This window comes from Pseudophryne corroboree, chromosome 8 (genome assembly GCF_028390025.1).
Source record: "Pseudophryne corroboree isolate aPseCor3 chromosome 8, aPseCor3.hap2, whole genome shotgun sequence".
NCBI lineage: Eukaryota > Metazoa > Chordata > Amphibia > Anura > Myobatrachidae > Pseudophryne > Pseudophryne corroboree.
In genome coordinates, this window is record NC_086451.1 from 416575129 (window position 1) to 416600933 (window position 25805).

The 25805-nt window shown below is 47.3% G+C and overlaps 1 protein-coding gene and 1 long non-coding RNA gene across 5 annotated transcripts in view; one reads left to right on the plus strand and one right to left on the minus strand.

The window, feature by feature from the left end:
* The window catches only part of LOC134949389 (uncharacterized), a 37078-nt gene extending 12628 nt beyond the window's left edge, over positions 1–24450 (plus strand). Inside the window, exon 5 of the long non-coding RNA XR_010183154.1 lies at positions 24345–24450. This is a non-coding gene — a long non-coding RNA (uncharacterized LOC134949389). The remainder of the gene's footprint in view (positions 1–24344) is intronic.
* The window catches only part of LOC134949388 (calpain-1 catalytic subunit-like), a 91563-nt gene extending 67097 nt beyond the window's left edge, over positions 1–24466 (minus strand). For all 4 annotated transcript variants that reach the window (XR_010183153.1, XM_063937933.1, XM_063937932.1 and 1 more), the window contains exons 1-10: positions 24379–24466; positions 22137–22341; positions 21992–22061; positions 18605–18723; positions 17727–17884; positions 14106–14277; positions 7943–8014; positions 4304–4389; positions 4153–4224; positions 3439–3605 (exon numbers count right to left, since the gene is read on the minus strand). Coding sequence is in view for 3 of the 4 variants with exons in the window: in XM_063937933.1 (XP_063794003.1) it covers positions 3439–3605; positions 4153–4224; positions 4304–4389; positions 7943–8014; positions 14106–14277; positions 17727–17884; positions 18605–18723; positions 21992–22061; positions 22137–22298 (1078 nt within the window). In the remaining variant the exon portion in view is untranslated. The remainder of the gene's footprint in view (positions 1–3438; positions 3606–4152; positions 4225–4303; positions 4390–7942; positions 8015–14105; positions 14278–17726; positions 17885–18604; positions 18724–21991; positions 22062–22136; positions 22342–24378) is intronic.
* Positions 24467–25805: the final 1339 nt, after the last annotated feature.

A 25805-nucleotide genomic window follows, 5' to 3' on the forward strand; every position in this document is an offset into this window, starting at 1 on the left:
CCACAAATCTGAGGTACTCCTGGTGAGGAGGGTAAATGGGGACATGCAGGTAAGCATCCTTGATGTCTAGTGACACCATGTAATCCCCCTCGTCCAGGCTTGCAATCACCGCTCTGAGCGATTCCATCTTGAACTTGAACCTTCTTATATAAGTGTTCACAGATTTTAAATTTAAAATGGGTCTCACCGAACCGTCCGGTTTCGGTACCACAAACATTGTGGAATAGTAACCCCGTCCTTGTTGAAGGAGGGGTACCTTGATTATCACCTGCTGAGAATACAGCTTGTGAATCGCCTCCAGCACTGCCTCCCTGTCCGGGGGAGCTGTCGGCAAGGCAGATTTGAGGAAACGGCGAGGGGGAGACGTCTCGAATTCCAGCTTGTACCCCTGAGATACTACCTGTAGAATCCAGGGATCCACCCGTGAACGAGCCCACTGGTTGCTGAAGTTCTTGAGACGGGCCCCCACCGTACCTGGCTCCGCCTGTGGAGCCCCAGAGTCATGCGGTGGACTTAGAGGAAGCGGGGGAGGACTTTTGTTCCTGGGAACTGGCTGTATGTTGCAGCTTTTTCCCTCTACCTCTGGGCAGAAAGGACGCGCCTCTAACCCGCTTGCCTTTCTGGGGCCGAAAGGACTGTACCTGATAATACGGTGCTTTCTTTGGCTGTGAGGGAACATGGGGTAAAAATGCTGACTTCCCAGCTGTCGCTGTGGAAACGAGGTCCGAGAGACCATCCCCAAACAACTCCTCACCCTTGTAAGGCAAAACTTCCATGTGCCTTTTAGAATCTGCATCTCCTGTCCATTGCCGAGTCCACAATCCTCTCCTGGCAGAAATGGACATTGCGTTTATTTTAGATGCCAGCCGGCAAATATCCCTCTGTGCATCTCTCATGTATAAGACAGCGTCTTTAATATGCTCTACGGTTAGCAATATAGTGTCCCTGTCTAGGGTATCAATGTTTTCCGACAGGGAATCTGACCACGCAGCTGCAGCACTGCACATCCATGCTGAAGCAATAGCCGGTCTTAGTATAATTCCTGAGTGTGTATATACAGACTTCAGGATAGCCCCCTGCTTCCTATCAGCAGGTTCCTTTAGGGCGGCCGTGTCCGGAGACGGTAGTGCCACCTTCTTTGACAGGCGTGTGAGCGCTTTATCCACCCTAGGGGATGTCTCCCAACGTGACCTATCCTCTGGCGGGAAAGGGTACGCCATTAGTAACTTTTTAGAAATTACCAGTTTCTTATCGGGGGAAGCCCACGCTTCTTCACATACTTCATTTAATTCATCAGAAGGGGGAAAAACCACTGGTAGTTTTTTCTCCCCAAACATAATACCCTTTTTTGTGGTACCTGGGGTAATATCAGAAATGTGCAACACATTTTTCATTGCCGTAATCATGTAACGGGTGGCTCTATTGGAATGTACACTAGTCTCATCATCGTCGACACTGGAGTCAGTATCCGTGTCGACATCTGTGTCTGCCATCTGAGGTAGCGGGCGTTTTAGAGCCCCTGATGGCTTTTGAGACGCCTGGGCAGGCACGAGCTGAGAAGTCGGCTGTCCCACATCTGTTATGTCGTCAAACCTTTTATGTAAGGAGTTGACACTGTCACGTAATTCCTTCCACATGTCCATCCATTCAGGTGTCGACCCCGCAGGGGGTGACATCACATTTATCGGCACCTGCTCCGCCTCCACATAAGCCTCCTCATCAAACATGTCGACACAGCCGTACCGACACACCGCACACACACAGGGAATGCTCTGACTGAGGACAGGACCCCACAAAGTCCTTTGAGGAGACAGAGAGAGAGTATGCCAGCACACACCAGAGCGCTATATAATGCAGGGATTCACACTACACACAGTGATTTTTCCCCTATAGCTGCTAATATTACACAGATTGCGCCTAAATTTAGTGCCCCCCCTCTCTTTTTTACCCTATGGAGTCTGGAAACTGCAGGGGAGAGCCTGGGGAGCGTCCTTCCAGCGGAGCTGTGAGGGAAAATGGCGCCAGTGTGCTGAGGGAGATAGCTCCGCCCCTTTTTCGGCGGACTTCTCCCGCTTTTTTATGGAAAGTTATGGCAGGGGATTTTACACATATATAGTCTTAATGACTATATTATGTGGTAATTTGCCAAGTAAGGTACTCTTATTGCAGCCCAGGGCGCCCCCCCCCAGCGCCCTGCACCCATCAGTGACCGGAGTGTGTGGTGTGCATGGGGAGCTGCAGTGCTGTGCGCTACCTTAATGAAGACCGAAGTCTTCTGCCGCCGATTTTCCAGGAACGTCTTCTTGCTTCTGGCTCTGCAAGGGGGACGGCGGCGCGGCTCCGGGACCGGACGACCGAGGCTGGGCCTGTGTTCGATCCCTCTGGAGCTAATGGTGTCCAGTAGCCTAAGAAGCCCAAGCTAGCTGCAAGCAGGTAGGTTCGCTTCTTCTCCCCTCAGTCCCTCGTAGCAGTGAGTCTGTTGCCAGCAGATCTCACTGAAAATAAAAAACCTAATTTATACTTTCTTTTCTAGAAGCTCAGGAGAGTCCCTAGTGTGCATCCAGCTCGGCCGGGCACAAAATTCTAACTGAGGTCTGGAGGAGGGGCATAGAGGGAGGAGCCAGTGCACACCAGGTAGTCCTAAATCTTTCTTAGTTGTGCCCAGTCTCCTGCGGAGCCGCTATTCCCCATGGTCCTTACGGAGTTCCCAGCATCCACTAGGACGTCAGAGAAATAAATGTTTATGGTTACTTGGGACACTTTCCATTCTTAGGGCCTAATTCAGACCTGATAGCTGTTGTGCAAAATCGCACAGAGCCTATTATCAAATGACTGCGCATGCATCGTAATGTGCAGGCCCGAGCCCAAACAGTGACAGAATGGGGCGAAAGTTCGATCGCTAGGCATACGCAAGGTGATTGACAGGAAGTGGACGTTTGTGGATGGTAATTGGCCGTTTTCTGGGAGTGTCAGGAACAATGCAGGTGTTCCTAATCGTTTTCAGGGAGGGTGGGTGACGTCAGCTCCAGCCCCGATCAGCCTGTTTGTATCGCACTGGGTAAGTCCTGGGCTGCGTACAGACTGGAAAAAACATTTGATGGTGAGTGAGTTTCGATCAGATTTGCAGATGTCCGCTGTCTGGCAAAGCTTTTGCACGGCGTACACATGCATTCGCACACATGGACGGGGCGGGTTTTCACTCTCTATGGGTGGCAGCTATCTGATCGCAGCCCTCTGCAAAAACGCAGAGGAGCGATCAGGTCTGAATTAGGCCCTCAGACAGGAATCTCATCCAAAAACATTCCGTTACCATGCTCCAAGTCACTGTCGCACACACAGTACATAAACGGATATACCACAAATAATTAATATTTTTTGTTTAATAAATATGCTCCATGGAGACTTTTGTTTCCAGATCACTACAATACAGTTATTTACCAGTGCAAGGAAGGCTGCCCCCTGCTGTCAGTCCTTTCACCCAGCGTCCCTCATAGGTGACATATTCCCAAGGTTTCTCAGCTCCGCCAGCTTGCAGAAGACTTTGTGGCCCCAAGTGACAAATCTCCAGGAAGTGGAAATTCCCCTGAAAGTCCTCAACCGCCATCCTGTACATAGAGGAACATTACTGGAATAGTGTATATTAGGTACAGTTACATATCAGCCTGTGCCACCATGATTATACCAGCCTGTGCCCCTCACTTCATAAACCTTTTGCTCACACATTTTCTTTAGCTTGTGTATTACTTTAGCCTGCTCTCATTGCTATTTCATCACGTGCCCCCTTTGCAATCTTGATATGCCACCAAATGCCCTTGCAGCTTCATGCTGTGACCCCAGCAGTCACTGGACATCTGTGGAATGACATAGAACCAGCTATTCAAAGTAGAGGGTCACCATCAGCTAATTACCACTAATTATGGGACACACTGAAGCATCCCTCTGCCACAGTATAGACACCGAAGTACCTCTAAAGCAAAAGGTAAGCCGCCATGAGGAAAGTTCCCCTAAGGTGTGGAACCGTCGTCTGCCACATCATGGCACATTATGTGTCCGCACCCTGGTGAACTCAGGCTGTTTAGTAGATGTATGCAGAGAGGCCTCTGGGTAATGTGTACATTGTGGAGAGCATTAGAGTCTGGAATAACACTTTACCAGAATTCTCCATCTTCCAGGATTACATTCTCTGACTGGTCAGGCTCGGTGACAGTCTGCCATTCTAGCCCCCTGAGAAAGGAAAACATATATATCACACGCACAATGCTGACAGTGGAATATCTACATAGAGATATGTGATAACTCCTACCCATCTCTCCATGGCCCAATCCACTCTGTGTATCCCCAGGGGTTCCGAATTCGCAGCAAACATACTGACCCGTGTAATGTCCGAACCTGAAAGAAAAACCTAATGTGTAGTTGGGAGAGATCATTTACAAATGCTTCTAGAATAACAGAGGGAAGGGATCACACAATTACCTATTGCAGCAGAGAACAAGGGCGTCTTGCTAACAATTGCTGACACAAGGCATTATATCAGCAGCACAGGACAGATGCTGCCGCTCAGCACAGGTGATACATACAGAGTCCAATTTGGCCACCAACATATATTGCAGACTGCGTGGAAAGCTTAAATGCAAGTCTGATACTAACAGGCACTGGTTCAGAGAAGGGCACAGCTGCATCTGCTAACACTAAATTTTCCAGATTCGTGGCTACTGTAATATGCAAATGCTAGTTTCAGCCTTTCCTTTGTGTATTTGCGTGCGCTGGAAAAAGTACTGCATCGCCCACTTTGAATGGCCATGGACGGTGTAAATAGCCGGTGGTTGTAAACAGGCTCTCACCATCGTCCACATCTACATCATGCCTTTAGTGTGTACTTTCTTCAAGGGGATCAGGAGATCGTGCATCTCAATTTTTAAGCAGCTCCTAAGATGCGACCTCCCGATCCAACCATTCCAGACCATTTATCAGCTAGCCCTCCTGCTTACACACCTATGCCGTCATCAGACCAATCAGCCGATATCAGGTGATCAGCATGATAATTCCATAGGTGTGCATCCAGCTTTAGCAGAAGATAGGTCTATTTATTTTACAAAGGAGTTTCTGCTGCTATAGGGAAATGAACTGAGACACTTGGGGGTAGATTTACTAAAGAGCGCTGGTGGTGTTGCCCCTAGCAACCAATCAGATTCAGGCTATCATCTTCTAGAATGCAATAGAGAAATGATAGCAAGAATCTTGATTGCTATGGGCAACGCAACCACTTGTCTGTTTTAGAAGCTTTAGTAAATACACCCCTTGTTATTTTGGGCATGTTGTTTCAAACAGAGCCGGATTGTTATTCTCTGTATAAGAAGTTGCTGTTATTATCTGTCCGTCTGTAAGGCTGTACTCTAATATTAGTGTTTCCGTGACAGCATGGGCTTTTAGAGTTTCCTGTAACAGCCTGAAGACATTAACCACAAAGGATGATGGGTTTGTTAATGGATGCTGACAGTGCAGGCTTACTTGCACAAGGCGGTGGGATTATGTGTGCATAGCTTCTCATCATTAATACCCATTTCACACCAGCACCTCTGAACATGGGTTTTTGGCACTAGAATGCGCATAACCCGTGTTCATGTGCGGTGTGAATGGGAGCCGGGTCATTGCGACCCGGCATCCGTTCACTCTCTATGTACGGGCGGCGCTTGGCGATCATGTGATCTCCATATGCCGCCCCCGCCGCGTCACCGCTGACGTCAGCAACCCGGCAATATGCCGGGCTGCTGACTGCGGTGTGAAGGCGCCTTACCCGGGAATGTCACTGCCTGATCCCGGGACCGTATTCCCGGGTAAGTTACTGCATTTTAGGTATGAAAGTGGTATAATCAAGTGTATTTCATACTATATATATATATATATATATATATATAAAACAGTTCTGTACCCGACACTTGACCCAATCACGGCTGTGTATATGCTCCGGTGCCCTCCACGGTATGTTTGTACCTCGCACAGAATCCCAGTTTAGGCGGCACTCATGAGATTGAATATTCATTTGAGAAGTGTACTTTAATGCATCATAGTCCGACATATGTTTCGGGAAACAACCCGTCATCAGGGACGTTTGTCCCTGACGTCAGCTGTGTCCCAAAACGTGTGTCGGACTATGACGCAATAAAGTAAACTTCTCAAATGAATATTCAGTCTCCTGAGTGCCGCCTAAGCTTGAATTCTAACATACACTATATATATCTATATACGCTATACAGTCTATCTATCTATCTATCTATCTATCTATCTATCTATCTCTTGGAGATGAAACGCGTAGGGTAACCATTCACTGGACCCACTCTGAGAATATGAAATTATGAATATTGACTCCAACAAAAGGGTGAACTGTACATGCTCAAATGTAGAATTTTTTTTATGTATCATTCATTGATTGGAATTGTGCTTATTAAGCTAAGTGCAAGAGTATTAGAAAATAAATACCATTTTGTTTTTATAAGGGTGTCATATATTATGTCAGTAATCTTTTAAAAAGACTATTTCACATATGATTGTAACCGTAAAGGTTCACTTGGTAGAATTGTTTTCACTTCTGACAATCTTTAATCTAGACTAGCGCCCTCTCTTAAAGTTCCCATACACTAGTGCAGTGGTTCCCAAACTGTGTGCCGTGGCACCCTGGGGTGCCGCGGGACACTTGCAGGGGTGCCTCAGGTTGGTTGTCAAGGACCAATTCAAACTATTTATTGTCAATTTAATAGGCAAAACCAGTGCTGGTGGCTGCCAATTATAAAATATGTGGACATACAGAAGCAAATCTTGTCCCTCACCACACAACTGACCCTAAGGATGACATATAAAAATAATTTACTTAATCTAATATTTTTTTCTAAATTTCTCAATAAGAAACTTGTGGCCTAGGGGTGCCGTGAAACAAAAATCTGACACTCCAGGGTGCCGTTTATCCCCAAATTTTGGGAACCACTGCACTAGTGTGATTTTGCCCGATTTCATCTGATTTCGATGCATTGGGCCAATAAATCAGATGAAAAGTGGCAAATTGCAGGTCAATCCGATCCGTGGTCCCGTGCTTATCGGATCGGAGCCTGTGGATCGTGGAGGCTGCACTATAGATTTCTCGGAGGCGGCGGGCTCCGGTAGCCTTGGCTGGGATCGCATACGATACATCATATGCAAAAGGACTGCATACAATGTATCATATGCGATCCTCGGAGGAGTCATATTAATGTATGGGCACCTTAAGACATTGCACCCATCTTAATCTAACACACACACACACACACACACACACACACACACACTAGATTGAAAGGGTGTGTGAAGGGTTTTGTCTACTGGGAGAAGGGGAGGGGGGAGAAAATAGGGAATAGATGATCCTTTCATTTACAGGAAAACAGATATACTGTGATATCATGTAGGTCACCCACAAACATATGGTGTGGGCCTTAATACTGGGTCAATTTCGGCCAAGGGTGTTGAAGCTGATGAGATTATGGGGAACATCTCATATTTTATTAATACATAAAGGTGGGAATGATGATGACATTTATCCCATGTGTAAGATCATTTCAGACATGAGAACAATGTCCCTACACATCTGCGAGCAGTTCTCTATTGTGGTTGTTGTTAGGAAATTGTCCCCCACATGAAGTGGCAGCCCGCTATATCACTTACTGTGATGAACAGTAATGACCAGAATGAAGATTGATATGGTGGTGTGTAATTTATCAGGCTTGAAGCCGGTTCTACAGGTGAACTAGGGAAATCGGGGGGTTACTCTGCCGGATGCGGTGGGTTCCTGATAATGTACATAGGTCAGGTGGCTTGTTATGTACAGTATGAGTGATTGTACTGGGTCTGATTCAGAAATGTATGGCCTGCTAGAAACCGTGCATCATATGACGATGCGGCCCTCCAGTCTGCTCACCTCTTTTGTCGCAGTCACTGAGTACATGTGGTGGCTGAGAATCCCCATCAGATTGGTAGTCTCAATTTCTCCCTACAGGATAACAAGTTCAGATCTGTGATCAGTATCACGGAGGTATCGAGGGGAGAAGGAAAACACAACACATCTAGATTACATACATTTCCGAGCCTATATGATTAGAATGGGCCTGATGTATAAAAAATTTGATAAGTTTCGACATATTTTTTGTCACTTATCGTGTGTTTTTCGTGACTTTTTCGACTTTTATGCATTAAGTATGTATCTTTTTTTTTTTTATTGAAAATGTGATTGCGATAAAAGCCCAAAAATGTGATAATTATTGCTCTACTTTTCGGTATTTAAATGAAGTGTGCATGCTCTGTTTCAGCGCTGGACATGCACAGTGAGTTCCTTGGTGGCGTCCAGCACATACCTGACCTACAGCAGAAAAGAATAGCTACTTTACTATGGGGACACTTATTAGAAAACTGAAAGGGGAGGGTACTTTTACAAGACAATTCGATTGGTTATTATGATGACTGTTATAAACATGTTACTAAGATGAAATTCCACTGGACTTTAGTAGTGTGTGCTGTTTACTTCCAACAGAACTATTAAGAGTCTCACAAACAAAACATCTATCTATATATCTATCTATCTATATCTATATATATATATATATATATATATATATATATATATATACACACACACACACACACTATGGGGTCAATTCTATTCTCCGACAGTTGAACAGAGGTTGAATGTGTAGTTATGGTGAAAAATGTTTTGATGTGAACAGTGAACATTCTATGATAGAACTTGGTTGACATCCAGGTTTATCGTACTTTTTATTGTATGTTTTTTTGTTTCTGTTGTACAAATGATGAAAAGTGTGCTTGGTGTTGTTACAAAGACTGTATCCTGGGCATATATGTAGCGTAAATGCTGATTTTAGGACAACAGCTCTGAAATACGACCAGCAGTAGCATGTCATGTGACCACCGAGACTGACATCTATAGCTGTGAGAAAGTGGTGGCTGCAGTTATAGTAATTGCTGGTTAAATGTTATGTCAGGGGTACCACTCCGTCACAAAGCTCTCATACCTATGTGAAATCTGTGAAGGAGAGACAGCCAGAGCAGTTACATATGAGAGTGCCTGCAGCTGAAATAACGTCCTTCTTAGCCTGATTCCGATTTGTACTTTGTTGCATAGCTGTAGGAAAGCGGCTGTGCAATACCGCACAAGTAAAATGCAGATGCAGCAGGAGGCGTCTGTAGCAGACAGTCACGGCATCGGATCACCACTGGATGCAGCACTCTGCCAGTCTGTGATAGTCGAAGTTAACTCAGACTAAAAGTCGTAAACTGGTCTGACGAATCCTGGAAGTCCAACGACACCCGACAACGACACCCCTGCACCCGACACACCGCCCCCGTTTTGTAAAATGGATCCGGACGCCACCCCCAAATGCATGTCAATAAGACTTTCTTTTTTGGGGAAACAGCTGCAAATATTGGGGGTAATTCCAAGTTGATCGCAGCAGGAAATATTTTAGCAGTTGGGCAAAACCATGTGCACTGCAGGGGGGCAGATATAACATTTGCAGAGAGAGTTAGATTTGGGTGGGTTATTTTGTTTCTGTGCAGGGTAAATACTGGCTGTTTTACTTTTACACTGCAATTTAGATTGCAGATTTAACTCACCACACCCAAATCTATCTCTCTCTGCACATGTTATATCTGCCTCCCCTGCAGTGCACATGGTTTTGCCCAATTGCTAACAAACTTGCTGCTGCGATTAACTCAGAATTACCCCCATTGTTTGATAAATGGGCCCTTTAATCTGCTGGTAATTGGGACAGTACAATAAAATGGACACATTAGGACTGTGTTATAATCTAGCCATTGGTGCTGTGTAATATGCTGGACAATGGTCTGTATGTTATGTCAGTCAATGAGGTTGTATAATATGTTCAACATTAGTACAATATATTTTGTTAGTCAATGAGTATGTTTAATATATTAGTGTGAAGTAGTGCATGCTTTGATAACCAAACGGGTGTGGTATGGAAGGTAGATAGTAACTAGGTCGACAGTGTCTAGGTCGACCACTATTGGTCGACAGTAACTAGGTCGACAGGGTCTCTAGGTCGACATGGTTTAGGTCGACAAGTCAAAAGGTCGACATGAGTTTTTTATGGGGGGTTAGTGTCGTTTTCTTCGTAGAGTGACGGGGAACCCCAATTAGTGCACCATGTCCCCTCGCATGGCTCGCGTTCGGGCAAGGTGCCTCGCTCCGCTGCGCTCGGCACAGGTTACCGTTCCCAATTGTAGTCCGCGTGGATCGTTAAGTATGAAAAGGTTCAAAAAAAGAAAAAGATTGTGAAAAACTTGTGTCGACCTTTTGACCTGTCGACCTAGAACATGTCGACCTAGAGGCCCTATCGACCTAGAAACCCTGTCAACCAATAGTGGTCGACCTAGTTACTGTCGACCTAGTTACTGTCGACCTAGAGACTGGATCCCAAACAAACATGTACGGCATGTTGCGGAATAGAGGATTTGTCTCGAACTCTCTCACTGACAGCGACAGATTAAGTAGCCGCAGCTTTGTGAATCATAACGCAATTATTAAATAATGCAGTGACACTAATCCATGCACAGGTAACGCAATTTCCTGTAACACTGCAGCGCTTCAGCTGTTACAGCCATGCATGCAGACAAACATCCTGCGTTTAATGTAAAGTGTCACTGCCTGCCTCAAATTGACTCATTACATGCCGCCTCTGCTGTGTGCGCTGTGGAGGGAGAAGAGAGCAGCGCCGGGCAGCGGAGAAGTAGGAGGAGGGAGGGGGACTGGAGCCGCAGCAGCGCTATTTCATTGGTAGTAAGCGCCGCTGCAGCTGTCCCCTCTTCTTCCGTATTGGCTGCCCGGCGCTGCTGTGGATGCTGGGATGTGGTTCCTCCATCCCAGCATCCACAGAAGCGCCGGGCAGCCAATACGGAAGGAGAGGGGACAGCTGCAGCGGCGCTTACTACTAATAAAATAGCGCATAGGTTCTCAAACTCGGTCCTCAGGACCCCACACAGTGCATGTTTTGCAGGTAACCCAGCAGGTGCACAGGTGTATTAATTACTCACTGACACATTTTATACGGTCCACAGGTGGAGCTAATTATTTCACTTGTGATTCTGTGAGGAGACCTGCAAAACATGCACCGTGTGGGGTCCTGAGGACCGAGTTTGAGAACCTGTGAAATAGCGCTGCTGAGGCTCCAGTCCCCCTCTCTCCTCCTCCTTGTCCGATGCCTGCACCGAGGGAGCTGCCAGCACGAGGAGCCTGTCAGCGGGGAGATGGTAAGTATCTCTCTCTCTCTCTCTCTCTCTCTCTCTCTGGGGGACACCGTCTGCCATAATGTGTAAAAAGGGGTACACCGTCTGCCGTAATATGTAAAAAGGGGGCCTGGCTGCCGCAATGTGTAAAAAGGGTGGACTGGCTGCCGTAATGTGTAAAAAGGGAGACTGGCTGCTGTAATGTGTAAAAAGGGGGCATGGCTGCCGCAATGTGTAAAAAGGGGGACTGCCTGCCGTAATGTGTAAAAAGGGGCACACCGTCTGCCGTAATATGTAAAAAGGGGGCCTGGCTGCCGCAATGTGTAAAAAGGGGGACTGGCTGCCGTAATGTGTAAAAAGGGGGATGCTGGCTGCTGCAATGTGTATAAAGGGGGACACGTCTGCCGTAATGTGTAAAAACGGGGACACTGTCTGCTGTAATGTGTAAAAAGGGGACGCTGTCTGCCGTAATGTTAAAAAAGGGGATGCTGTCTGCTGTAATGTGTAAAAAAGGGGGAGGCTGTCTGCCGTAATGTGTAAAAAAGGGGACGCTGTCTGCCGTAATGTGTAAAAAGGGGACGCTGTCTGCCGTAATGTGTAAAAAGGGGGACTGTCTGCCGTAATGTATAAAAAGGGGACGCTGTGTGCCATAATGTGTAAAAAGGGGGACGCTGTCTGCTGTAATGTATAAAAGGGGCTCTACATGGTGTCGCAAGATGTCCAATCATGAACTTGTTGCGGCCCAGACTTTTCTGTTTACAGATGCTGTGGGAGAGCCTTGTGACTTCATGTGAAGTTGGAGTTTTCTGAGGTCCACAGACGGTAAGTAGATATTACGTTAAAGAGAAACCTGTGTTTGCTGGTGATTTTAGGCTTGCTTGGGCATTAACTTCCCCAAGTGTCTGTATTTAGGGCCTAATTCAGACCTGATCGCAGCAGCAAATTTGTTAGCTAATGGGCAAAACCATGTGCACTGCAGGGGAGGCAGATGTAACATGTGCAGAGAGAGTTAGATTTGGGTGGGGTGTGTTCAAACTGAAATCTAAATTGCAGTGTATAAATAAAGCAGCCAGTATTTACCCTGCACAGAAACAATATAACCAGGGGTTAAAGTGAGCCGGAACGGGGCAGAACTGCGTTCCTCCGGCTCACCTAACCCGCTGTGTGCCGCCGCTGCTGGAAGATGCCAGGCGCCCGCTGAGATTGTGTTACCAGCGGGCGCGCGTCTCTCTCTCCGCAGCGGCAGCCGGAGGCAGGAGCTCACGACTGAGCTCCGGCTTCCAGCTCTGTCAGTGCGCGCTATGGGAGAGAGACGTCATGAGGTCTCTCTCATAGTGCTGAGGAGCGGGTGCCGGAAGGACTGCAGCAGTCAGACGCGGTAGCGGGGATCGGTGAGTATGGTGAGTTTTGTTTTGTTTTTTCCTATGTGTAGCGGCGCTTCTATTGGGGGGCATAATTACTGGGGCCTTTACTACTGTGAGCAAACTACTGGGGCATTACTACTGGGGGGGCATTACTACTGGGGGGGGGGGGCATTACTACTGGGGGGGCATTACTAATGTGGGCAAACTACTGGGGGCATTACTACTGGGGGGGCATTACTACTGGGGGCATTACTACTGGGGGGGCATTACTACTGTGGGCAAACTACTAGGGGGCAAGCTACTGGGGGCATTACTAAAGGGGGCTAACTACTGGGGGCAAACTACAGGAGGGCATTACTACTGGGGGTATAACTACAGGGGCATTACTGCTTGGGGGCAAACTACAGTGGGGCATTACTACATGGGGGCTAACTACTAAAGGCATTACTAACGGGGGCTGACTACAGGAGGGCATTCCAAATTGGGGGCATTACTACAGGGTGGCTAAACTACAGGGAGCATAACTACAGGGGGCTAAACTACAAGGGGGCAAACTAAAAGGGGGCATAACTACAGAGGTTAAACTACTGGGGGCATAACTACAGGGGCTGAACTACAAGGGGGGCAAACTACAGGGGGCATTACTACTGGAGGCATTACTACTGGGTTCTAAACTACAAGTGAGCAAACTACTGGGGGCATTATTAACGGGCAAACTACATGGGGGCTAAACTACAGGGGCTAAACAACTGGGGGCTAAACTACTGGGGTCATAACTGCAGGGGCATTACCACTGGGGGCATAACTACTGGGGCTAAACTACATGGGGCTAAATGACATTACTATAGGCAACATTACTACTGGGGGCATTACCATTAAGGGCATTACTACTGGGGGCACTACTAATGAGGGCATTGTAAAGGGGGCACTTCATAAGGGGCATCACTCCTGGGGACATAAGGAGCACTACTATTGCGGGCATTGCATAAGGGGCACCACTACTATGGGCTCTATATAAGGGGCACTACCACTGTGGGCACTACCAGTACAGTGGACATTGCATAAGGAGCACTACTATTGTGGGCATTGTATAAGGGGCGATACTGCTGTGGGCATTATGTGTATTACGGGGTGCTACTACTGTGGGCATTATTACTATTGTGTGACCACGCCCCTTTTTTGTGGCGTGCGCAATAACTTTATTGCATTTTCTCCTTGGGGAGGGGGGTGAGTTCCTCCACCTCTCTAGGACCACTTTAAGCACTGAATATAACCCACCCAAATCTAACTCTCTCTGCACATGTAATATCTGCCCCACCTGCAGTGCACATGGTTTTGTCCATTAGCTAACAAATCTGCTGTTGCGATCAGGTCTGAATTAGCCCTTAGTATTAGTCGGACTGGTGAGTGACTTCTGGGATGGGCAACACTTGGTGCTCTGAGATGACATGGACATCTTACCTGAGTGTTACCGCAGCAGATAAGGGCTCCTTTCTGGAGCATATTCTTCAGGTGATTCCATAACTCTGATACCGGCCCATCAGTACTGCAGCTTTGTACCACACCGCCAGTCATATCCTCCAAAGCCTCGCCGGCAAAGCCCATCTGGAGAGTCGAGTAACCACCTTTCAGTCTGCAATTCATCCCATGATTAAACAATGGGCATAGTTTGGGGTAACTGTGAGACGTGATACCACTCAGGCAACTGCGGGCAAGCTTAGCAATGAAACGTTACTTGAGAGGGAAATACATTGGTTCTGTTAGCTTTAAATAACATATACTACACCTTATACACACAGCCTGAAGGTAATTTTATACAACATTTTGAATAACTTTGTGCATGAAACAAACTTTGTGTACATACACAAAATTAATTTATGTTTCATATACACCTTATATACACAGCCCGAAGATAATTTTATACAATAGTTGTTTTTATTTTTTGCATTACAAAGATTATGTGCATTGAACCATCAGAAACCAAGGGGGTCATTCTGACCCGTTCGCTCGCTGCTTTTTATCGCAGCCGAGCGAACGGGTACCCACTGCGCATGCGCCGGCACCGTAGTGCGCCGGCGCATGCCAGACGGCCGAAGGCCGTAGCAGGGCGGCGATCCCCTCTGCCTGATTGACAGGCAGAGGTGGTCGCTGGGCGGGAGGAGACAAAATGGCGGCATTTGGCCGCCGTTTCGTGGGCGCGGTCCGGCCAACGCAGGTGTGGCCGGACCGTGCGGGGAGTGGCCCGCAGAGGCTGCGCGACTTCACACGCAGCCACTGTGGGCCGGGGAGCGATGAGTAGCTCCCGACCAGCACGCTAAAGCTGCGCTGGGAGGAGCTACTCTTGAAGTGCAAAGGCATCGCCGCTGTGCGATGCCTTTGCACTTCTGCAGAGGGGGGGGGGGGGAGCGGCACTGACATGCGGGGCGGACTAGCCCTGTGCTGGGCGTCCCCCCGCATGTCTGAGTTCATGATCGTAGCTGTGCTAAATTTAGCACAGCTACGATCAACTCGGAATGACCCCCCAAATGTGTCACTATCTCAGTTGTGCTAAAAAAATGCTGTATTTCGGAATATTTTGTATTTCAGAATTTTGGATATGGGAGACTCAACCTGTAATTGCAATTGCTTCTTAAAGCTACTGAGCCAGCCTTTCCCGATTACTGCAGTGACATCACACCTTGGCACAGCTACTGAGCCAGCCTTTCCCGATTACTGCAGTGACATCACACCTTGGCACAGCTACTGAGCCAGCCTTTCCCGATTACTGTAGTGACATCCCATCCTGACACAGCCACTGAGTCAGCCTTTCCCAATCACTCCAGTGACATCACACCCTGACACAGCTACTAAGCCAGCCCTTCCCGATTACTGCAGTGACATCACACCCTGACACAGCTGCTGAGCCAGCCTTTCCCGATTACTGTAGTGACATCCCATCCTGACACAGCCACTGAGTCAGCCTTTCCCGATCACTCCAGTGACATCACACCCTGACACAGCTACTGAGCCAGCCGTTCCTGATTACTGAAGTGACATCACACCCTTTCACAGCTACTGAGCCAGCCTTTCCCGATTACTGCAGTGACATCACACCTTGGCACAGCTACTGAGCCAGCCTTTCCCGATTACTGTAGTGACATCCCATCCTGACACAGCTGCTGAGCCAGCCTTTCCCGATCACTCCAGTGACATCACACCCTGACACAGCTACTGAGCCAGCCTTTCCTGATTACTGAAGTGACATCACACCCTGACAGAGCTCCTGAGCCAGCCTTTCCCGATCACTCCAGTGACATCACACCCTGACACAGCTGCTGAGCCAGCCTTTCCCGATTACTGCAGTGACATCACACCCTTTCACAGCTACTGAGCCAGCCTTTCCCGATCACTCCAGTGACATCACACCCTGATACAGCTACTGAGCCAGCATTTCCCGCTTACTCCAGTGACATCACACCCTGACACAGCTACTGAATCAGCCTTTCCCGATAACTGCAGCAACATCACACCCTGACAGAGCTCGTGAGCTAGCCTTTCCCCATTACTGTAATAACATCACTCCCTGAGCGCTCTTATTTGTCATTTATAAGCATGCACATAAGTGGCTTTACGCATCTTCGTATATGTCCGTCCTATTCCAAGTCAGATGGAACTTGGCCGGATCTGTCTTTCCATGAAATTGGCCATTTCAGGGCAGGAACTGGGTGGTGACAATGTGATCACACGTAACCACCCTGACTTGTGGGAGTGTCACTGGTGTGTATGGAAAGCTCTGTGTGAGTCTCAGTCATGTGTTTGGGGAAGGGGCGCCTGCCTCTAACGGATCTCTTTTATCTAGTACAGGGCTGGTGCAACGCAGACACTAATTTTGACAACTGTGGCTGCCAGAGTAAAATCAATGGGCGTCATGGGTTTCCGCTTACACACGATCCCCGCATCAGTCAAACAGATACCTGCATCAACATGAAGTAGTAAATCAGGACCCAGCGACTGAGAATCTCGCACCTGTATGTGCAAGCTATAGGCCAATTTCAAAAAATACATTCAAAACTCCTGGCAATGATGCTTTCTCGCATCCACCCAAACTAGGAGTTTGCCTGTGAACATTAGACATCAGACAACACCCTAGGCACGATAGATCTTATTCATATAACCAACCCTACTTGCCACCCAATCATCACGTGGGAAAGGCCTTGATAGAGTGGGGTGAACTTATAGAGAGAGTACCTGCTCAGTGGTTTCTCCACAGCATCATGTCCCTTCAACAGAACCCATCTGCCTCCATATTGGTTATATATATGGCATACTTGCCAACCTGACCCTCTCCATGAGGGAGAAAATGCTCTGTTCCTGGACTTTCCTGGTAATGTATGATTGCCATCACCTGTGGTGAAACACCTTTCCTATCAATTAACTAGCTCACCACAGGTGATGGCAATCATAGATTACCAGGATAGTCCAGGAACAGAGCATTTTCTCCCTCATGGAAAGGGTCAGGTAGGCAAGTATGATATATGGTGGCATCTCCTGAGGAAAGGGGCAGCTAGACAGACAGGTGAGTGGGCATGCACCTAGAACAGCACTTGGTGGACAATTAGATACACTTACACAAAACATAGCAGGCCGGCATATTAGCAAATGTCTATTGTGTTTGCAATACCGGTTTTAGATAAAACCACCAGAAAAACGTATTAGTATGGATTTCCCAGCTGAGCTGCAGCCATAGGCCTCTTTATGTATCTCTGGAATGGTAACGCCCCATTTAGAGCCGCCAACACCTTTGCTGTACGACAATCCTAATACATACTTGCCTACCTGACCCTCTCCATGAGGGAGAAAATGCTCTGTTCCTGGACTTTCCTGGTAATGTATGATTGCCATCACCTGTGGTGAAACACCTTTCTTATCAATTAACTAGCTCACCACAGGTGATGGCAATCATACATTACCAGGAAAGTCCAGGAACAGAGCATTTTCTCCCTCATGGAGAGGGTCAGGTAGGCAAGTATGTCCTAATATCACAAACATAGCGCGTTGTGTTACTGTGTGATTTCAGAGCAATGCATTTCAGTGCACACTTACTTTGCATAGGCTTTCTCTAGAAGCGAACTCCAGAACTCGGCCTTGTCCTTCGAGTGCATGAAAAGCAAATTGGATTGAGTTCTACCATTATCCTGAATCTGAACCGTGGGTAGCAGATCATCCACCACAACTTCAACCCAATGTCCGTACTGCCAAAACTGAGAGACAGATATCATGAGATGTATTAACGATTGATCTTATCAAGAGTGTAGCTACCATAGGTGCAGGAAGTGCTGCTTCTATGGGGCCCAGAGCAGAGAGGGGCCCACCTTCCCTGTCAAAGTTACATGTGTTGTATACATTTTCCACCAATGGGTGGTACATAGGGGCCCTTACACAATTTTGCCTTTTGGCCTACAATATATCTAGTTATACCCCTGGACCTGCTCATTGTACAGTACTGTGTTATAAAATGAACTGGAGTGCATTGTAATGTTACATACCGTAATATGAACTGGGGCACTGTAATGTGGCACAATATGAAGTTGAGGCACTATAGTGTGGCATAATATGAACTGGGGACACTGTATATAGTAATTAGTGGTGTTTTATTGCGTAATGTGTACCGGCAGCCCTATAATGTGATATACTATGGTCTATAAAATAAACAAGGGCAGTACTATGGGGGATAACATTAATTAAGGCACTACTATAGTTCAGTAAATAAACTAGGGGCACTGTTATGGGGCATACAGTGAACAACTGCTGCAGAGAGGTGTCTATCTAGAAGCATCGGGACAGGGGCTCCTTCAAAATGTTGCTATGGGGCCCACAAACTTCTAGCTACGCCCCTGGATCTTATGTTATATGATGGACCTTGAAGCTCTACAACCTCCTGCACATTCACTAGCCTACTACCATCTGACCGACAGCTTTACCTGGAATTTGAATTTGCCATTGTACCCGTCCTCAAAGTCTTGTCCCGTGGGCACCACTTGCTCCAGCAGACTGGGGTACAGAGACAGACAGGCCACAGCTGACAGGAACCAGCAGTTACCTGCAGAGGGAAGACGGCTACATTGAGCAAAACACACTGGTGGAATGAGCACCCAACTTCCCAACATTCATATACACAGGTCATATTGGCACTCGACCAATCATGAGTGAAAAAAGACATACATAAGAGGTACCATGGTACATAGCATTCTGGTTTGCTACTGAACTGAATCAGTGGTACCTAATTATTTCAGTGATCACCAAGACTAGATACCCAATCAGCTAGCGCAGGATTACCTTGGCACGGTTTATGGACAAGACCTACCAGCAGTTATTTGTGGCTCTCTAGAAATGACAATAGCAATCATACTCTGTGCAGCACAGCCGATGGGCGATATATCCTCATGTCTGACTGTGAGAATGAACGGTCCGCTAACCGCCCGTACATTTGCTGCAGAGGCTGACGTCACAAATGGGCGGGCAAATGAAATGCCTCGCCGGGTTGGGTATGTGTGACCAGTGGTCAGGAGACCACCAGTCACCATACCAGCGCCGGGATCCCGGCATCGAGATGGCTGGCGGGGAAGATGGGGGGGGGGGGGGCTGCGAGAGCATCAAACCCCTTGCGGGCTTGCTGCACTCGGTACAGGTTCTATTCCCACTCTAAGGGTGTCGTGGGCATAGTCCCTGCTAGTTGGCATGCCGACTGTCGGGATTGTAAGAGGGCGGGATGTAGTGGGAGGTATAGTGACCGGCGGTCACATAACTACATCCCACCTGGCCACCTTGATTTCTTGACCAACATATCAAGCAGCTGATCGGTAAGTGTATATGTTTACCTGGATCGCCCGCTCTGTCAGGGTGACGGCAGCTCCTCTGTTAAATTGTGACAGTGTGTAGCCATCTTTATTTAGATCACCCAGGGCACAATCCCTGCAGAGATTTACTCAGATTACCTGGACACACACCAATCAGGATACGCAATCCCTACAGAGATTTACTCAGATTACCTGGACACACACCAATCAGGATACGCAATCCCTACAGAGACTTACTCAGTTTACCCGGACATACACCAATCAGGATACGCAATCCCTACAGAGATTTACTCAGATTACCTGGACACACACCAATCAGGATACGCAATCCCTACAGAGATTTACTCAGATTACCTGGACACACACCAATCAGGATACGCAATCCCTACAGAGACTTACTCAGATTACCCGGACATACACCAATCAGGATACGCAATCCCTACAGAGATTTACTCAGATTACCTGGACACACACCAATCAGGATACGCAATCCCTACAGAGATTTACTCAGATTACCCGGACATACACCAATCAGGATACGCAATCCCTACAGAGCCTTACTCAGATTACCCGGATATACACCAATCAGGAGATGCAGAGATCAGGGTACAGTTCCTGCAGAGACTAAAGCGCCCTACTATGGTGGACAATCCCAGGATCAGGATTGGTGGGATCCCGGGATTTAGTGCCAAAAACGGGTGGGATTCAATCCCGGGATTGGAAGCTCCAATCCCGGGGATTGAGGGATCAGGGTTGAGCATCCACAGGACGCCCAGACGCTGCCCGGCTTCCTTCTTCCGGCTCCTCAGCGCAGCGTGAGAGGTCACGCTGCGCCGTCAGCCGCTGCTGGGAGCCGCCAGGAAAGAGTGGAGGATGTTTTCCACCCGACCGCCCTGTTATATGGTTATGTGTGCGGGGCAGGTGGGGCGGCCACGGGGCAGGGCGAGGGGCGGCCACATAGTTGAAAGTCAATCCCGGGTATCTCGGAAATCCCGGGATTGGCCATTTTTCAATCCCGATACCCGGGATTGAACAAATGGCCCGGGATTGTCTTCCCTACGCCCTACACACTCAGCGATGTTGCAGGATAACGTTCAGAAACTAACAATATATTGTTCATATCGTATAGTGTGGAGGTACTGACGATGAACGAAGCGGGCCCCGCAGTCGTTCTTCGTTGGTTCTCCATCGGTTTTCAATGCAAGTCAGTTTGGACGAGATCGATCATCGTCCAAATTGCATACATCGCTGAGTGTGTAGGGTGTTTTACTCAGATTACCCTGATACACATCAATCAGGGCATAATCCCTGCAAAAATGTACTCAATTACCCAGGCACACACCAATCAGGATACGCAATCCCTGCAGAGACACTCAGATTACCCAGCCATACACCAATTAGGATACGCAATCCATCCGGAGACTTTACTCAGAATATCCAGACATACACCAATCAGGAGATGCATCAATCATGGTATAATCCATGCAAACATTTACTCAGATTACCCAGACACACACTAATCAGGGTACAATCCCTGCAGAGATCTAAGGTGCATACACACGATGCGATACGCTCCACGTGTTACCTTCCCTCCCGGGCCGTCCATTATAGTGCGTACACACTGAGCGATACTGCAAACGATATCACTCAGTGGCGTCACGCCGCAGCCTGCCCGTACATGCATCTTTTGACGATGTTATCAGATTGAGTTGCACGCACGGCGACAGAGGGTGTTGTTAACGACCCTCAGGAACACTCATCGGCCGTTGTTTGCAGTATACACACTGTGCAAAATATTTGCCAATATCACTCAGAAAGGGGAAAATTTGTGATATTGACTAAAATATGGCGCAGTGTGTATGCACCTTTACTCAGATTTCCCAGTTACACACCAATCAGGGTACAATCCCTACAGAGACGTACTCCGGTCAGGCACACACCAATCAGGGTACAATCCCTGTAGAGACTTTCTCAGATCAGTCAGGAACACACCAACCAGGGTACAATCCCTAGAGACTTACTCAGATCAGTCAGGAACACACCAACCAGGGTACAATCCCTACAGAGACTTACTCAGATCACCCTGGCACACACCTATCAGGGTACAATCCCTGCAGAGACTTACCCAGATTCCCCTGGCACACACCTATCAGCAGGGCCAGTGCAAGGTCTCTCTGCACCCTAGGCAAAGCTTCAGCCCAGGGCCCCCTAACCTGCAAACCCCACCGCACCACCACCTCCCGGAGGGGAGATGCAGGTGGCCACAGAGATTCTCCTGGCACACACCTATCACGGTACAATCCCTGCAGAGACTTACTCAGATTACCCTGGCACACACCTATCAGCAGGGCCAGTGCAAGGTCTCTCTGCACCCTAGGCAAAGCTTCAGCCCAGGGCCCCCTAACCTGTAAACCCCACCGCACCACCACTTCCCGGAGGGGAGATGCTGGTGGCCACAGTCAGATTCTCCTGGCACACACCTATCACGGTACAATCCCTGCAGAGACTTACTCAGATTACCCTGGCACACGTCCATCCTGGTAGCTCCATCTACAATAAAGCAGGGAGAGTCGCAGATCTCCTGTGAGGAAAGGACAGAGTGAAGGTTATCTGTGGTAGCATCTACTATGGAAAGATCAGAGTTATTTAGCTGTACCTTTGGTCTCTTCCACTGTATTCCTTGGATATGTAGGGCTTCATCCTCAGGGAAGTTACTGTCCACAAACAGAGGTGCGGAGGAAAAGAGTGTAGCAGCTTCAGTGATACAGTCATCGGGTGATTTCATAGACCTGGCTCGCTTAGCCGGAGGAGCTTCCATTACCTGCCACTAGCAGCATGAGGAGCGGTAATCCCTTCACTATCTGGAAGATTAACAGGAGAGACCAGATCTACAGATCACTTTTACCCTCTATGTGGCTCTACATGGTGCAACATGTGTAAGGGGCTCTACCTGGCTTAACGTGTGTAAGGGGCTCTACCTGGAGCAAAGTGTGCAAAGGACTCTACCTGGCACAATATGTATAAGGGGCTCTACCTGGCGTAACATGTGTAAGGGGCTCTACCTAGCACATTATGTGTAAGGTGCTCTACCTGGTGCAATGTGTGAAAGAGGCTCTACCTGGCGCAATGTGTGAAAGAGGCTCTACCTGGCGTAATGTGTGTCTGGGGTTCTACCTGGCATAACGTATGTAAGGGTCTCTACCTGGCAAAACATGCATACAAGTGGCTCTACCTGGTGTAACGTGTATAAGGGACTCTACCTGGCAAAATGTGTGTAAAGGGCTCTACCTGGCATAACATCTGTAAGGGGCTCTACCTAGCGCAAAATGCATAAAAGGGACTCTACATGGTGTAATATGTGTAAGAGGCTTTACCTGGTGTAATGTGTGTAAGGGGCTCTACCTTGCATAATGTGTGTAAGGGGCTCTATCTGGCACAATGTGTGTAAGGTGCTCTACCTGGCATAACATGTGTAAGGGGCTCTACCTGGCGCAAAATGCATAAAAGGGACTTTACCTGGTGTAATGTGTGTAAGAGGCTTTACCTGGTGTAATGTGTGTAAGGGGCTTTACCTTGCATAATGTGTGTAAGGGGCTCTACCTGGCATAGTGTGTGAAAGGGGATTTACCTGGTGCAAAGTGTGTAAAGGGCTCTACCTGGCACAATGTGTATAAGGGGCTCTACCTGGCGTAAAGTGTGTAAGGGGCTTTACCTGGCATAACATGTGCAAAAGGGCTCTATCTGGCATAATGTGTATAAGAGGCTGTACCTGGCAATAATTGCATAAAAAGGGCTGTAACTGGTGAATTGTGTATAAGGAGGTCTACCTTGCGTAATGTATATAAGGGGCTGTACCTTGCGTTATGTGCATAAAAGGGTCTCTACCTGGCGTAATGTGTATAAGTGGCTCTGCTCTACTGTGGTGTAATGCGTGTAAACGGCTCTAACATGGCATAATGTGTATAAGGGGTACAACTGTGCGGTATAATGTGAATTGCTACTATTCTGTGACCACTCCCCTTCCCTGTGAAGCCATGCCCCTATATTTTGGCCGCATGCTGCCATCACGCACTGTCCCTGTTTTGAATTGGGGGGGCACCAAAGGAAACATTTGCCCGGGGCGCCACAAGGTCTAGAATCGGCCCTGCCAGCGCCTAATAAGGGGAGGCATGGTTTGAATTTCGCGTTGCACTGCCATTACAAAAAATTAAAAACATTTTTTTTTAAACTGGAAAACAAAATTGCGCATTAATAGCAGCAGATGTATGTATACATTTTATTTACAGTCTCACCTTCCAGAAAAATAATATCTTCCAGAAGGCGGGTAATATGCCTATGGGAAAGTTTTATCCATCACTAATACATTAAGGGGGGTATCCAAGTACAAGTGAAGAAACATCGGGTGTGAAAAATGCCCATTCTCCCCCATTTTTCCCAATGTTTCACCCGTATTTTTTTTACAGGCTATTCAATTTGATCGCCTGTAAAAAATACATTATCTCCCGAAAACACACAAGTTCAGTGAAACCTGTGTGTTTTCGGTAGAAACAGACCCATTTTTAACTACTTGAGGCAGGTGAAACAAAATCCCCGAAATGCCGGCACATGCTGCAGCTTTACGGGGCTAATTGGATAACCCCCCCGTGAGACAATTAACCACAGTAATTGGATAACCCCCTAAGCATTAAATAGATTCTTTTGAGTTGAATATGAAAGGGCTGAAGGACCCCTTCAGTCTGTCTGAGGGAACCCGTGGATGATGCATGTATCACAGTATGAGCAGTAAGGGAACCAGGCAAGAGATACATATGCTTGTACCCACACCGTGTACAATTAATCTTCTGTCACATTGGTATCTCCGCAGGCTCCTACAGACACTCCCCTTGGACACCCTTTACCTGATCAGCAGGTCACAGGGAAGGATCACAGGATCTTCCACAGCTCCCACAGACTTGGACAGACTCATTCAGACATGTTGCAGAATCGATAGGGAAGTGACAGAACTGGAACAACCAGTAACTTGGAAGCTGCAGTGCCTGCTGGGAAGGAGCTACTTTACTTTCTCTTAGGAGAGACTGTTCAACTTCATCCACACATTACATCAGGTGTTATGTAACTAGAGTGTCAGCATGCTGCACAAAGATCGTCTTTACTTTTATTGCTTAAAAAATAATTGTAACTACTTTTATATTTTATTATATTATTATTTACATATTTGTTTTCTCATTTAGGGGCTAGTCTCACTTCATTTTTACAAAAGTAGGATAGAAATTAAACATTGGGGCTCTCATTAAAAAGGTAACCCAGGAGATATCAGAGATATCACAGATATCTTATACTTACCTATCAGTCCTGATGTGGCCCAGCTCTGAAAATACTAATAGGCCCAGATTTATCAAGCCTTGGAGAGTGATACATTTCACAGTGATAAAGTCCCAACCAATCAGCTCCTAACTGCTATGTTACAAACATTGGGGCAGATGTATTAACCTGGAGAAGGCATAAGGAAGTGATAAACCAGTGATATGTGCAATGTGATAAACGCACCAGAACAACAGCTACAATATGTAAATTAACAGTTAGGATCTGATTGGCTGGTGCCTTTATCACCTTGCACATATCACTGGTTTATCACTTCCTTATGCCTTCTCCAGGTTAATGCCCCTGTGTTTGCAAAATGACAGGTGCTGATTGGTTGGTACTTTATCACTGTGCAATTTATCATTCTCCGAGAGTTGATAAATCTGGGCCATAATTTTCATAGTTTAACAACGGGAAGCTTCACCATTTTCACATAGTGATGTGCACCGGACATTTTTCGGGTTTTGTGTTTTGGTTTTGGATACGGATCCGCGGCCGTGTTTTGGATTCGGACGCGTTTGGCAAAACCTCCCTGAAATTTTTTTGTCGGATTCGGGTGTGTTTTGGATTCTGTGTTTTTTTACAAAAACCCTCAAAAACAGCTTAAATCATAGAATTTGGGGGTCATTTTGATCCCATAGTATTATTAACCTCAATAACCATAATTTCCACTCATTTCCAGTCTATTCTGAACACCTCACACCTCACAATATGATTTTTAGTCCTAAAATTTGCACCGAGGTCGCTGGATGACTAAGCTAAGCGACCCAAGTGGCCGACACAAACACCTGGCCCATCTAGGAGTGGCACTGCAGTGTCAGACAGGATAGCACTTCAAAAAAATAGTCCCCAAACAGCACATGATGCAAAGAAAAAAAGAGGCGCAATAAGGTAGCTGTGTGACTAGGCTAAGCGACCCAAGTGGCCGACACAAACACCTGGCCCATCTAGGAGTGGCACTGCA